A 15,762-nucleotide genomic window follows, 5' to 3' on the forward strand; every position below is an offset into this window, starting at 1 on the left:
CAGGGGGTGCGCGTAGAAGCCTGGGAGGTGGCCAGGGGCGGAGAGACAGAGAAAAGAGGCGTCCTCCAACACTCCGCCGCCAGCTTGCCGAGGCACGCCTTCCGGGAGACGAGACGCTGCCTCGGCATGACCCGACCACACAACCGGTTCGCTGTCAACAGAAATTCGTGCCCCTCCCCCCGCTCCCCCGGGCTCTCCCCACCCCCCCGACTCCCCCTTCCTTCCCTTGACCCCTGTGGGCCCGCCAGACATAGGGAGAAAGAAAAGCCGGATGCCTAAGAACCTTCCAGGAAGAAAGAGCTGTTACGAGCGAGCGGCGGTCGGTGCTTACATACGCTGCTTTCTAGAAAGGGGTTCGTGGGGTCCGTGCGGCGCGCGCCAAGCGCGCTCAGAAGAAGGCGGGGTTGGTGTGCTCGATGACGCAGCGCTTGCAGTGGCGCTTCACGAAGCGCAGGGCCTCCACGGACACCTCGCAGTCCTGGACGTTGAGCATCTGCAGGTCGAAGCAGTTGGCCGCCACGATCTGCAGGCCCTGGCCCGTGATGCTCTCGCAGGACTTGAGGCTGAGCCGCTTGAGGTTGAAGCAGTTCAGGGCCAGGCACTCCAGGCCCGTGTCGGACACCAGCGGGCACTTGCCGATGTCCAGGGACTTGAGCTTGGCGCAGTTCTTGGCGAGGTACTCCACGCCGTGGTCCGTGAGGCCCTCGCAGCCCCGGGCGTTGAGGTAGCGCAGCTTGCCGCAGTACTTGGCCACGTAGCGGATGCCCACGTCGGTGACGCGGCCGCAGTGGGCGATGCTGAGGTACCGCAGGCGCGACTCCAGCTTGGCGATCTCGCGCAGGCCGAAGTCGCTGACGAAGCGGCAGTCGCTGACGCTCAGCTCCTTGATGGAGGCGCAGTAGACCATCAGGTAGCGCAGGCCCTCGTCGGTGAGGCGCACGCAGCGGCGCAGGTACAGGTGGGTGAGCTGCGTGCAGTGCGCGGCGATCGTGTGCAGGCCCTCGTCCTCCAGCACGAAGCAGTCCGTCATGTCCAGGTAGCGGATGGAAATCTGTTTGCCGTGCAAGGGGGACAGTTTAATGGAGGCCTCCCGGGTCAAGCTGATGCAGGTCACTTTGGAGCACCCTGCACGGAGAGACAGAACACACGCTCAGAGAACCTCCGGGAAGGCGGGAGGCGGGAGGCGGGAGGCGGGGGGTGGGCTGGGGAGCCCCGATCCCCTCCGCGAAGGTGGGGGGGGGGGGTACCGTCGCGGGGTCCTGCTGCCCCGCCCCGCCAACGTGCGCGGCCCCGGCGTTACCCTTTCCCTCCTGTGGCCCCCGCGGAGAAGGGAAAGCAAGAACCGGTCCTGCGTGTTTATCTGATCGGGTAACAGCTTCGGTTATCTGGGTTGCAGAGGCTTCCCGGGGCTTTTGAGTCGGAAAACTGCGCTTTGAATTAATTCCACATCCACCACCAGTTGCCAGATGTTGGGCCAATCAGTCCTTCCTGTGTCTTAAAACGAGGGGTGATCGCTTAAAAGGAGCACTTCCTTTGTCTTAAAAGGGGGATGATCCCGTTCCCTGAAAGGTGGCTGTGAAGAATAAAGGAGACCCTGCTTGTAACACATCTTGCCCTGGCCCAGGAACGTTCCGGAAGCTCCCTAAGGGCCGATTCTCACCCTGCAGTGGTCTGGTAGCTCTGTGGTCAAAGAGGTAAGGTAATGCAAGAAGGGTTGGCCATGGTCTAGGGTTGGCAGAAAGAGCGCTGGCTTGGGAGGCACAGCTGGTTCAGGTCTACCTTTTTATGGCCCCAGGCAGGACGCCTAACTTCTGTGTCTCAAGGTTCTCCTCTATGCAGCGAGCATGAGTAGCTGGTGTGCCTCTACTGTAGGGATATATTGAGAATTCAGTGAGATGATGGGTACAGAGGTACTTGGAAACTCCAGGGAAATACACATCATTATTAATCTGAGATAAGGTGGCCACCTGGAGACTCAATTCAACCCTCTCTGGTCCAAGAACAACTATATCACCTGGATTATTGCTCTAGCGACTCAACCAGTATCCCTGCCCTGTCCTTACTCCCAACTTTATCCTCAGAGCCGCTCTCCTGAAAACCAGAACTGGAATCATGTCACTTTTCTCAAAGCCTCTGGATACCACCCATGGCACTCCAGGTGTGAAACCTCAAGTCTGAGGGGGCCTCTGAGGACCGGTACCGCTGTGCTCTCTGACGTCATCTCTTTCCCCACTCCTCTGACTCCACTGGCCTCCTTGCTGGTTCCCAGACACCCTCAGGTGCCTTTGGGCCTCAATGTCTATGCATTGTACTGTGCTTCCCCGGTTGCCCCGTGGGCCATCCCCACTCTCTTGGGTCTCTGAGCAGATGTCCAACTGATTGGCCAACTCTTCCCCAATCACCCTGTATCAAGTCGTACCCCCGGCTTGACTCCCACTTATTTTCAACACTTTTCATCACTTTGTGGCACGATGCATGTATTTGTTCATTTATGTATTTGCTGTCCTCACTCTGCAATGTAAGTTCCTGAGGAAAGGGATTCTGGGCTGTTCACTGCTGTCCCCCTCATCCCTGGTTCATAGCTGCTGTTCACTAAGTATCTGTTGAATGAATGAATGAGTGAATTATGGAGTGAATAGAACCTTCTATAGGAAGATCAGAGAGGACAACTTATTTCTTTTTGTTTGTAGACAACAAGTATTTATTTCTCACAGTTTGGAGGCTGGGAAGTCTAAGATCAAGGTGCCAGCCAATTCAGTTCCTGATTCCTGATGAGAACCCTCTTGTAGACAGCTGCATTCTTGCTGTATCCTCACACTGTAGAGAGAAGAGCAAGTTCTCTGATCCTGTCATAGGGGCTCTTCCCTCATGACCCCACCTAAACCTAATTACTTCCGAAAGGCCCCACCTCTTAATACCATCACACCAAGGGCTAAGGTTTCAACATGGATTTGGGGGAGACAGGCATTCAGTCCATAACACTTCCTTCTTCTTCCCACACGCTAGGCAGACCTTTCCCCTCAGGCCAGTGCTTTCCTATCAGAAATGTCTCTAGCAGATGGAAATTAGGGATAAAGCATGCCCAGCACACGGGAGGCCCACCCCCATCAAATGGGGGGGGGGGTGGGATGAGGAGTTTTCTCTCTGTAGTTAAGTATGCACAAAATACATGACTTCACCTCTCGGCCCCTGAAGCCTATATAAGTCTCTAGGAAATACTTGCGGACCTTGGTCTAGAGTTACTTCTGCCCCACTTAGATAGGATAATTTAAATTCAAACATTTAAATGTCCTCAGGACTTTGACCATGGCTGATGTATATTTATACTGCAAAACAGGTGTCTATTTTACAATGAATTATAATGCCTTTCATTTGTATTAAATTATGAAGTTTCCAGAATGCTTTTATGAACATTTTCTTACCTGATTCCTAATCCATTTTACTGATAAGGAAATTAATGCTTAGGAAGACTTTTGTGTTTTTGTGGTTTTTTTTAGGTCTAGAAAGCCCTTTAATACTCTGTCCTTCCTCACACGATTGGAAGATGTCTTTAGCTATCTTCCTAAATCTAGCTATTCTTACCCTAAGAATACATTGTATACATTGTATGTGTCATATATATAATCATATATGAAACATGAATTTCAATATATATTTCAGTTCACTATATATTAATATATGTATAATATACTGTATATACAAATATACTATATATAAAAACATACAGTAATATACATATTTTACATATGTATACATATGTGTTATACACTTTATGTGTGTGTGTGTATATATATGTATATACACACTTTATGTAGTGGGATGAAATATCTATCCATACACATTGATTTATATTATATATTGATGGCACACCATTTATATTTATATGCTAAAACTATACTGTAATATACATATTTTACATACATAAAACCATACTGTAATATACATACGTAAAATATTACATATGTATATGTAATATTACAGTATAGTCTTCGTATATAAATACAAATGGTGTGCCATCAATATATAACATAAATCAATGTGTATGGATAGATACTTCATCCCACTACATAACGTGTATATATATTTTTCATTTTCTCTGTGCTCATCCTGAATCCTTCTGGCAATTGCAAAGCCAGGTGCTTCACCTCAGGCACCTCCGTGCTCTGGCTGCTCAAGCAATACCCAGGCTCCCAAGTGGTGACATAATAGTGCTAATGGGGACTTTCCTCCCACGTCTTGGCAGGCTGCCCAGGAAACTCTTATAAAATTCAGGCCCTGGGAGTAATGAGGTTCAAAAGCCAAGTGCTACCAAGTCAAAGAATTTCAGGAAGGAGTAAAGCATACAGTCCAATGCTGGAGAACAAAGCTGTGACTCGTCAGAGGCCGTCCACTCTGCTCCAATAGCCTCTGTGGTTTTGCAGAAGGTGGTTCAGCTTCTGCTTTGAAAGTTGTTCCTTTCAGTTTCAACTTCGGCTTTGAAATTGTCCTTTGTTTTGAGTTTCTTTTTTTGTTAGAGCAACTGTAATCCTGTTTCTATGGAACTTCTATGTCCACAGTAGTGGTTTTCCCATCTGTGATGCCTGTGAAGGCACTTTGGTTTTCAAGATCATACGACAACCTTTGTTCCTAAACTCTTAGTTCTGGTTTCTTATTTATTTATTTATCTTAAATATCTAGTAAAATCCGATGCACTGCAGGAAGGACAGTACGTTTGATTCAGGGAAATATATGCCTTGTGTTTGAAACTGAGTCCCCAATTTAATGAAATACTGGTTAAGCTCAGTTTTGGTGGAAGACACTACTTTGATATGCTTGCATTGTTTTAGAGCAGTAATTTTAAATTTAAGCTTCGGTCTTAATTCCTACAGGCTTGTTAGGTTTGGCTTGAGAAGAAAATAAATTGGTCCGTGGCTGAGTAGGTAGTATCTGTGGTTAGTTCATGCATTCATACATTACAGAGGTGCAGACCACCGTAGAAATCCTCCCAATTAACCTTTATTTTTTTAAAGATGAGGTATCTCACACTCAGTAATATTATGGGACTTGTACAGCCAGACTACGGAACGTTTCCTGATCCAGGGCTTCGGTTATAGGAGAGGAGGTAAGAAATGACGAGGATATGGCAGGCAACTGATAAACCGCATGAGAGATTTACTGTACATGTGTCGGCACGAAGTGAACATTTAGATACCGAGGACTCAGGAGTCTTGGAAGCGGTGATTATCTATAAGGGGATTCTTGACCGAGGGGAGCACTTTGGTTACATAATATGGAGCTCAGGTAGTAAGTAACAGCACAAGCAAATATGAGAGACAAGAAAGCAGGGGGGCAGAGGGGTTGTGACGAGTTTCCACAGGGTGGAATGCAGGGTTTCTGAAACGATTTGATGGGAACTAAGATAGGAATGGTCCACTGGCATCAGATTATGGGGCCTGCCCTAATACTCAGGGTTAGGAGTATGGATAGTACTCAGTGGGAAATGAACAATATAGGTTGAACAGATCTCTGGCGTTTCTTCAGTTAGTTCCAGATTTGGTTCTCCTTTCACAAATATAATCTTCGTTAACACTTCCTCTCGTTATTGGGGTAATACCTCTACCTTCTCTGGGATATAAGATGGTGAAGTCAACATAGACCGAGTACTGACTTCCAAGCATGTTTATAACAATGACAATCCAAAAACAATGACAACAGTCATGACTTAGTGCATGCCTACTACACGGTTTGGAGCAGAGCATACATGTTTATTTGATACTTAAATATTTAATATTTATGTTAACCATTGATATTTATTAATTTCCCCACCAAACCACTTCTACTGATAAGGAAGTTTTAGCCACGGTAGCTTCCTAAATGCGTGTTTAGAGTATTAACCAATGGCAATTTTGTCTGAACCTTTTAGAAGTCAAGATGACCACTGAAGACTTTGACACACATGAGTTCACATAACTGTGGTATCCTCAAGTGCAGAGACACAACATGGCTCATTTTTGCCCTCATAAAGCTTATAATGAATTGAGAGAAAGGAATCTGGGAATATGCAAATACTCAGTTGCAAAACCCAGTGATGCTTTATCTGCCTGTACTCAAAAGGCAAAGAGCTGGGAGGAAACTTAACTTGCTGGGGGTCAGGCAGGGAAGGCTTTCCTTAGGGGATACTTGGATTAGAGCTTGGCCAATGAGAAGGCTGTTAAGAGGGCTGTTGGGGAGGGACAGATGAGGGAACAGTATGTAAGCCAGAGAGGTGTCCACACGCCCCAGTGTGCACAGATGTGATGTGTTTGGAGAAACATACACACGTGTAGAGAGCCAATGGCTCCATAGAGGGGAGCACTGAGTGGAAAAAGTGACATGTGAACCTAGGGCAGCTCATGAAGGGCCGTCTACGCTTTGCTGCAGAACTCGAATTCTTCCTGGAGGTTCTGGGGAGCAACCGGAAATTTTATGCAGGAAAATGTATGGTTTGACTTGCTGTTTGAGAAAAAGTCCCTCTGGAGGTTGGTTGTGTGGAGGGTCGGTTGACGGGGTTGAGATGAGCGTAAGGAGAATGGCTAGTGAATCATGCATCGTGGCAGCAGGTAGAGGAGAGGGGAGAGAATCAAGGTACTGGGGCAAGTAGAAACACCTGCACAGGATTCTACTGGTTCTGTGTATAAGATCAGGAAAAGAAAAGCAAGGAGGACGCCCAGGTCTCCAGTTGGAAGAGGACCCTTTGAAGCAATTTCATCTGCAATAATTACGTGGTTTTACACTTTGAAAACTGCCTGGCTTTACCACATTCCATTGATGTTCAAAGATATTATTAATGGTGACGGTTAATTTTATGTGTCAACGTGAGTAGATGACAAGGTGCCGAGACACGTGGCTAAACGTTTCTGGGGGTACCTGTGAACCCGTTTCTGGGTAACATTAACATCTGAATCAGTGGACTCAGTAAGGCAGACTGCCCTCCCCAGTGTGGATGGGCATCATGCCATCTGTTGAGGGCCTGAACAGGCCAAAAGGTGGAGGAATGGAGAATTCATTCTCTGCTTTCACTGTTGGAACTGACACATGGGTCTTCTCCTGCTTTCGAGCTGAGACTTATACCATCAGCAGTCCTGGTTCTCAGGCTTGTAGACTTGGACTGAACTGCATTTCCAGTTCTCCTGGGTTTCCAGCTTGCAGATGACAGATAGATCTCTTTGAGCGCGCGCGCGCATGCGCGCGCGCACGCGCGCACACACACACACACACACACACACACACATTCTGTTTCTCTGAAGAACCGAGACTAAATATTAATAGAAGGTAATATGTGATCATGACAAAACCCTACAGCTAGTTATAGTCAGTTTCATTGACTTGAAAAGATAGCTTTTAAAGTGGGCGCACTAGGTTCAAGGAAGGCAGTCTCACATCCTCTCGGGGAATTAAGCTCTAGATCAGGGATGAATCTTGCAAAGTCAAGTTTACTGCCAACAAGAAGGTCAACTTGAAAACCAAAGGGAACAAGGCATAGGGAAATTACCTCTGGCAGCCCTCTGGCTTCTCCCAGTATCAACATAATGTTGCCAGATTCCCTCAAAGCTGGAGGGCACCATTTGGACACCCCCACCCCCACCCCCTAGCTGGAATTCTGTGCCCTTAACTTGGTGAGTTAGAGATTCCCTTGTGTATATAATCGCCACATAGATCACAGGGGGTCACAGAGAGGGCATGTGAGAAAGCCACAAATATATTAGGCTCTGCAAATTAGGGTGATACAGAAGGAGGGCATCATGGCTTACGTAATGGTTAGTCAAAAGGGCGAAGCAGGGTCCACTCACTCAGTTAGAAGCCCAGGAATTTGCATTCCCAAAGTAGTTTCCACATTTCTGAATTTCCAAAGGACTCCAAAAGAGAGGGCACAATTTGCAGCCTGGATGAAGGGTGCGTGGGAACTCCTTTAACAAAGATGGGGATTCCAAAAACAAGGCCTTCTCTAATCTGATTTTCGAAAAGAAAAGGAAACGAGGTTCTGAAAACCAGGCTCACAATGTTCAGAATCTTAGCATGTTAAAGAAGCCAATTCCTCACTTTTTTTTCTTTTAACTGAAGAGGAAACACATCGAGAGAAAGCTGTGAACTGTCCCAAATCACAGAGTTTTGAAACCAGTCTCCATCACATCACAATGCGTTCTCTTTCCAGAATTCCTTGGAGGAAAAATGTAAGAAAACCTCTTTGTTTCCTGCCTCTTTATGCCTGCAGCTGCTCATGACTAACTGAACGTACGGTTACTATGGTTTTGTCCTGAAGCCAGCTGAAGGAGGGGAGAAACGAGTTGCTTTCCAGCAAGGGAAAGAATCTGCGAAAAATAATTGACTGTCATCTGAAATATTTTCAGATGTCGGCCTTTGAAAGAGAGAGCAAGCTCAGAGAGTGGACTTTTCCTGCAGATTTTGTTGGAGGGTCTCATTTCCCTCAGATGCTTGTAAATCCCAAGTTCTGTTTATTTGCCTGTCACCGTGGTTTTTACTGCTTGACCCCTCCCCAACCATCCCTGAGGTGGTGGCTCAGGCTGTTCGTTTCTTTAACTCCCTGATGCATCTTACACATTTCAGCCTTTCAAATGTTGGCCTTTTGACTGGGCAGTGAAGGAGATAAAGAAAGGCTGTCAGTCCGGCTGGATCCTCGTCTGGCACCAAAGTGTGAGTCTGGGTTTTAATTCTTCCTGCCGGAGAGAGGTTTTCGAGCAAAGCAACCATGCTGGGATTTCCTTCAATTTTAAAAAGATCTAAAGGCTTCCCTCGATGGGCCTGATTCTTGCACTACGTAACTGAGAATGCTGCTTCAAAAATATATATATACAAAATCAACCCAAGGGTGAGGAGAGTGGAGGTGAAATATAAGGAGACACTTGGACAGGATGGATTTTCCCCGGTGTCTGCAAGATGGCAGGCAATTCTGAGCACAGCCCAGAGCACAGAGTCAGCTCAGACACAGCTTTTGGGCTCAGGGTGGTGTCTAAACTGCCTGTTTAGTTACAGGCACTAACTAACACGGAGTTAGTTACTTGGTTCCCATTTCTGTGGTTGCTCTGACATTAAGTGACAGCCATGGGGAGGAAGGGCGTTATTTAAAAGTCAGACTAACTTAACGGCCAGACCAAACGGTGACACTAGTGCCTTTAAGAAGTTGGCATTGTCTGGGGTGCCTGGGTGGCTCAGTCGATGAAGCGTCCGACTTTTAGCTCAGTTCATGATCTCGCAGTTCGTGGGTTCGAGCCCCGCGTCGGGCTCAGTGCTAACAGCTCGGAGCCTGGAGCCTGCATCAGATTCTGTGTCTCCCTCTCTCTGACCCTCCCCTGCTCACACTCTCCCCCCCCCCCCAAATAAATAAACATTAAAAACTTAAAAAAAAAAAAAGTTGGCATTGTTTGATGAAAGGGAGACCTCTGGCCTCCTGGGGTCCTGATTACATAGAGACGGTTTCTCCGTAAGAGTCAGCCTCCCTGCTGCCCACCCTCCGTCCCTACTGGCTATCAGGGAGGGGACCTCCTCCAGGCAGCGGTGTCCCTCTCCCGCTTCGGGATGGTGCACCGGAGGGCCCCCCCGACGGGAGGTCAGCTGCCGTTTACCTGACACATCCAGGTGCTCCAGGTTGGGGCACAGGGACACCACGTCGAAGACCGCCTCGTTGGAGATGTTGTAACAGCCCGAGACCTCCAGGCGCCGCAGTTCCGGGCAGCACTGGGCGATCGTGTAAAGCCCTCGGTCCGTGAGCCGCCTGCAGCCACTGACAGTTACGGTTTCCAGCATGAGACAGACGTTGGGTGTGTCCTGGCAGAGTCTGCGGGTCAGCACCTTGAGGGCGCGGTCCACGTTGATGGTCTCGCCCGTCAGGCGGATAGTCCTCCAGAGCCGCGGGTCCCAGGCCAGGTTGTACCAGCGGCGGCACACGCGCGCGCAGCGGCACAGCTGGTTGGTGGGCAGGAAGGAGAAGATCTGCACCATGGACTGGTCCGGGAGGCGCTCGATGCTGGCCTGCTCCTTCTGGGGTCGGGAGGCGAGCCGGATGAGCGGGTGGGTGAGGCGGGTCGGGGGCGGGGAGTGGACCATGGCCACCGTCTCCCCGGTGATGGACGACGAGGAGGTGGACGAGCCCCTTCCATTCTGAAATCCGGGCAGGGTCGGTGGACATATCAGGGCCGGGCTGGGCGTGCTCAGGGTGCGCATGCTCAGGTCGGAGTCTGGCAAAGGACAGAGAGCAAAGGGTTAAGGGTGGCGGCCGCGGAGCCCCGGGGAGGAGGCCGACGCCGCTGTCACACGCATTCCACCGGTAACCCTTCCTGGGCATCCATCCCCCCGGCTGCATCCATCACCGGAAGCAGCAGCGTGGGCACGTTTCACCCGTTCCAGACAAAGGCTAATCCTCCATCATCTCCAGGAGGGGCGGGCAACCTTTTCCGGGAAGGACCAGGTATGGGCACTGTAGGCCACACGGGAGCTGTCTCTGCTGCCATCAGTCAGCCGCGCCACCGTGGTGCCAAGGCCGCCGCAAACCGTCCGTAAACAAACGGCGGTGGCCGCTTCAATGACACTTGTTCTATCCAAACAGACCAGCCGGGCTCGTCCCGAGGGCCACGGCTCGCTGACTTCTGATCTACGTTCCTGGCGGTTCTCTCAAGGGCACACCTTCAAAGGTTCATTATTTCTATTCTGGGAAGAAACCTCACATATTATGAACACAAACTCTTTTCCTTTTTCTAATCACATTTTGGTCAGGCGGATAATGATGTTCCGTTTACAGACGCGGGAACGAGTTTCCGAAGAGAAAGAGACACAGAGAACACTGCTGTCTTCGCTCTGGCCCCTCCCCTAGTGTCCAGGCCCCCATCTTTTGATAATGGCACCCCAAACTCTGCCAGGGGTCTGAGGATCCACCCACTTCCTCCATTAGACCGGCCATTTCAGATGGTATTTCCAGGCCTTGACTACCTGTGGCAATATATGTTTTTCCTTATTAACAACTGTCTTCGGCATTCCAATGATGTGATTCGTATTGCTCCCTGACACCAGAAAAGATCACTTAATGAGGATAAAAGTGGTTTTCAAGCTTTTGAGGGATGAAGAGTTCTTTAGAATACCAATTCGAGAAGGCTGTTCATTTCATATCCCCACCTTGATAGCTATATCTATATGAAATAATTTAGTTTCTATATAAATATATTTATTTATCATACAGTTTGCATAGATAGCTGGACAGATGTATTTAGGATGACATTTATTCTGTCTCTCTAATGTCTATATATTTCACACACGCACGCGCGATCCCACCCACACACACACACACACACACACACACACACACACGCAGAGTATATTCATCCCCAAAGCATGAGTTTCTTATTCTGTAGAATAAATGATATGGGCTAGATGAATTCTAAGGTATTTCTAGCTCTAATTCCAGTTCCAAAGACTTAAACAAAAATTCTGTTCTTGTGTGCTTTTCCACATTTCATACTTGGGAATTTTCAAACACTTGTTTTTATTCAAAGAACTTCCAATAATAACAGAGGACACGGGAACTTCTGACACGGGAATCTCCACTGAGGGTCTGTCTGTAGTTTTCCTACTGGTATCCTTTTTCTACCGCTATCATGTGTTCTTTCAATTTATTTCTTTATAACCTGACACTGAAAATGTCCTACACGTGCCCATGACTTTGCTCGTGGAGCATCTCCGAATGACTGCCTACTTCCTCTCCCTTTGTCTGCCTCTTGCAATACTAAGAACAAACGCTATCTCCTCTAAAAATATTTTCCTAATGTCTTTGAGAAATAATTAATCCCCTTCCTATTCACATCTCCATCCTTGGTTATTAGGCAGTTGTGAGTTTATCTTTCCCTGATGTGCCTGACTGTATTATTTTTCTCAATGTTGCACCTCTCTCTACAGCCACACATTTTTGCCAGGTGACTCTGCCGTTCCTTCTAGATGCAGTATATTTGCTCCATCCAGTGATGCTGGACTTGGCCACGTGACTTGCTTTGGCCAGTGAATATGAGGAGATGTGAACATGCCTGGCTAGTCCACTGACCTTATGGTGGGGAGAGGACCATGGAGAGGACAGAACTGGCTGAAACCTGCAGCTTAGAGCCACGCTCAACCAAACCCAGCTGGGGGCAGCTGATGCCCAGGTGAACCAGAGATGTGTAAGCTAACCCACTGAGCTTGGGGCGACTTGTTACGCAGCATTACTGTGGCAGCAGATGACAGATATGCCTTCATTACACTAAAAGCTCCTTTGAGACAATGACTGAATCCTTTTCTTACTTGTGTCCTGGAAGCACCTGACATGGTTTATGGTACACAGTAGCTGCATATGAATGTTTTGAATTGAGAGGAAATACTTAGATGTTCAGAAAACAACGGTTTCTAGCTTGGCATGTGCTTCTGTCTCCCAGGTGGTATACATACTGCATTTTAAATCGTTCATAAGAAAGGAAGTGTGTACCTCTCTCTTTTGTAATCAGGTAAAATAAACAGTAAATCCGTAAGGAAAAGTTTGCATGGAAACCAATTAGGGATTTCCAAACTGCCATCCAAGCTACCGCGGTACTAACTAGCATTTTCCTTAGGCAGGTGAACAGCTTATTTAGGGCCAGGAGGGGAGGTCAGTCTCAGGCTTTCAGCTCTGACATTTAGCGGCTACGAGGGCTCTGACATCTCTCTCCTACCTGCCTACATTCTATTCACCTTGAAAGAGAAGCAGTACTCTGCAGAGACCTGCACGTCGTGAGTTGGGCCCCCTGCGGGATGAACATACTCATAGTGGGGGTCGGGGCAGCTTCCTAAACCTGCATCTTTCGCCAATTCACTTTTCTTTGCGTTCACACCGCCCCCCCCTGCACTGAGGGAGAGAATGGGAATGCATCCAGACTGACCAGCACGGCTGTGCCTTTGGTGACGCGTTCAGGTTTTTCTTTGCCAACAACCATACCCGAGCGTTCCAGAATTCACACTCAGAAACGGAGGGCAGCCTCGCACGTCTGTGAGGAACATCCTGCCCTGGAGGGGACTCAGGAGCAGGCACTAGCTCTCCGTCCTGCCTTTTCTAGAATTCCACAGCAGCATAGGAGTAATTCATGATCGCGCGGCACTGCTTACCAACGTGAGGAGACAAGTGGAGGGAGTCTGGGGGATTGCCACCAGGGCAGCTGGGTGTCTCTTTTGCCAGAATGTACACCAGCATTCTCTGGTTATTTCCTACTTACTCAGATCGAGAACCCTCAGAGACTTTTTGGAAGGATATAATTTGTCACCATTGAATAAATAACACTTGAGAATTAAATAAATAATAAAGAATAATGAGTCATGCTATGGTCTAAATGTTGGTAGCCCTCTCAAGTTCATATGTCAAAATCCTAACCACCGAGGTGATGGCATGAGGAGGTGGGGCCTTTGGGAAGTGATCGGTCCCGAGAGTAGAACCCTCACAAATGGGATTAGTGCCCTTATCAAAGTCATTGTTATATCTCTTTGTTATATTATCTCCTTTATTATTACAGTGCCCTTGTCTCTTGTCACAGCCTTTGTTTAAAGTCTATTTTGTCCCATTGGGGCACCTGGGTGGCTCAGTCAGTTAAGCGTCCAACTTCGGCTCAGGTCATGATCTCACGGTCCGTGGGTTCGAGCCCCACGTCGGGCTCTGTGCTGACAGCTCAGAGCCTGGAGGCTGCTTCAGATTCTGTGTCTCCCTCTCTCTCTGACCCTCCCCCGTTCATGCTCTGTCTCTCTCTGTCTCAAAAATAAATAAAACATTAAAAAAAATAAAGTCTATTTTGTCCCATATAAGTATTGATACTCCCTCTTTCTCTTCACATTGATTTGCCGTAATAAACATTTCCCCATCCCCTCACTTTCAATCTGCATGTGTCTTTAGGTGTGAAATGAGTCTCTTGTTGGCAGCATATAGATGGTTCTTGTTTTTTAAATCCATTCTGACACCCTATGTCTTTTGATGGGAGCATTTAGTCCGCTTACATTCAAAGCAATTTTTTTTAAATTTTTTTTTCAACGTTTATTTATTTTTGGGACAGAGAGAGACAGAGCATGAACGGGGGAGGGGCAGAGAGAGAGGGAGACACAGAATCGGAAACAGGCTCCAGGCTCTGAGCCATCAGCCCAGAGCCTGACGCGGGGCTCGAACTCCCGGACCGTGAGATCGTGACCTGGCTGAAGTCGGACGCTTAACCGACTGCGCCACCCAGGCGCCCCCCACTTTTATAACTCTTACTTATGGTCTTTCCTTTTCATTCAGAGAGTCTCCTTTACCCTTTTTTTTTCTTTCTTTCTTTCTTTCCTCCCTTCTTTTTTTTAGAGTTGGTTTAGTGGTCATGAACTCCTTTAGCTTTTGTTTCTCTGAGAAATGTTATCTTTCCTTCTGTTCTGAATGACAGCCTTGCTGGATACAGTATTCTCAGCTGCAGATTTTTTTTTTCTTTTTAGCACTTTCAATATGTCATGCTACTCCCTTCTGGCTTGCAAAGTTTCTCATGAAAAATCCATTGATAGCCTTATGGAGTTTCCCTTGTATGTAACCATCTTCTTTTCTCTTCCTGCTTTTAAAATTCTCTGTCAATAATTTTTGCCATTTTAATTATCTATGTCTTAAGGTGGACATCCTTGAGTTGATTTTGTTAGGGGATTTCTGTGCTCCTGGATCTGGATATCTGTTTCCTTTCCCAGGTTAAAGAAGTTTTCAGCTATTATTTCTTCAAATAGATTTTCTGCCCCCTTTTCTCTTTTTTGTCTTCTGGGATCCTTATAATGTGTATGTTACGCTTGATGGGATTCGCTGAGTTCCCTACCTCTATTTTCATTTTGTAGATATATTTTTTCTCTCACTTGCTCAGCTTGATTACTTTCCATTACTCTGTTTTCCAGGTCACTAATTCATTCTTCTTCTTCTGGCCTGCTATTTATTCCATCAAGTATATTTTTCATTTCATTATAGTGTTCTTCATATCTGATTGGTTCTTTCTTATCTCTTTATTAAGGATCTCACTGATGTCCTCCACTCTTTTCTCAAGTCCAGTGACTATCTTTATAATCATTACTTTAACTTCTCTATCAGGCATATTACTCATCTCTGTGTCACTTAGGTCTCTTGTTGTGGTTTTGCCCTGTTCTTTTATTTGGGACATCCTCCTCTGTCTCTTGATTTTGTCTAACTCTCTGTGTCTGTTCCTCTGTGTTAAGACAGTCAGCTACATCTCCTGCTGGGAGTAGTGGTCTTCTGAAGAAGAGATCCTTCAGTGCCCTGCAATGCAATGTCCTCTGTTCACCAGAACCTGGTGTTTCAGGGTGCTTCCTACGTGTGCTGTGTGTGCCCTGCTGTTGTATCCTGGCTGCTTTTTCCTTTGTTCCAGTAGTCTGCAAATGCTCTCTTTTCCTGCTGTAGATAGCGTTGGGTCCCTGCCCAGGGTGGGGCACACAGTTTTAGAAAGATGTATGTCAGTCAGCTAGTGAAATGAGACCTGCTGCTGCCACTGCTGGGACTCAGGCTCTGCAAATCATGCCAGTTGGGAGATGCAGTGTTGGCAAAGTTCACACCAGTCTTCTGGGAGAGGGGGCCCACAGTTCCAGGACTGAGGCAAGTGAGACTGGAAAGGGTGGCTCCAAGGAAGCATGGCGGGGTTTGGTGTGAACAAGTAGGGTAGTGAATTTCAGAGCCACGATGGTTCTCACAGGTGGCCATGTGTTTACACTGCATGGGCAGTGGAGGGAAATGGCACC

The 15,762-nt window shown here is 47.5% G+C and overlaps 1 protein-coding gene across 1 annotated transcript in view; it reads right to left on the minus strand.

Moving 5' to 3' along the window:
* Positions 1 to 228: 228 nt before the first annotated feature.
* Positions 229 to 15,762, minus strand: part of FBXL7 (F-box and leucine rich repeat protein 7) — a 392,534-nt gene continuing 377,000 nt past the window's right edge. Inside the window, exons 3-4 of the mRNA XM_047874222.1 lie at positions 9,600 to 10,211; positions 229 to 1,125 (exon numbers count right to left, since the gene is read on the minus strand). Of these exons, the coding sequence (XP_047730178.1) occupies positions 389 to 1,125; positions 9,600 to 10,211 (1,349 nt within the window). The 3' untranslated portion in view covers positions 229 to 388. The remainder of the gene's footprint in view (positions 1,126 to 9,599; positions 10,212 to 15,762) is intronic.

The sequence above is a fragment of the Prionailurus viverrinus genome, chromosome A1, assembly GCF_022837055.1.
Source record: "Prionailurus viverrinus isolate Anna chromosome A1, UM_Priviv_1.0, whole genome shotgun sequence".
NCBI classification, from domain to species: Eukaryota; Metazoa; Chordata; class Mammalia; order Carnivora; family Felidae; genus Prionailurus; species Prionailurus viverrinus.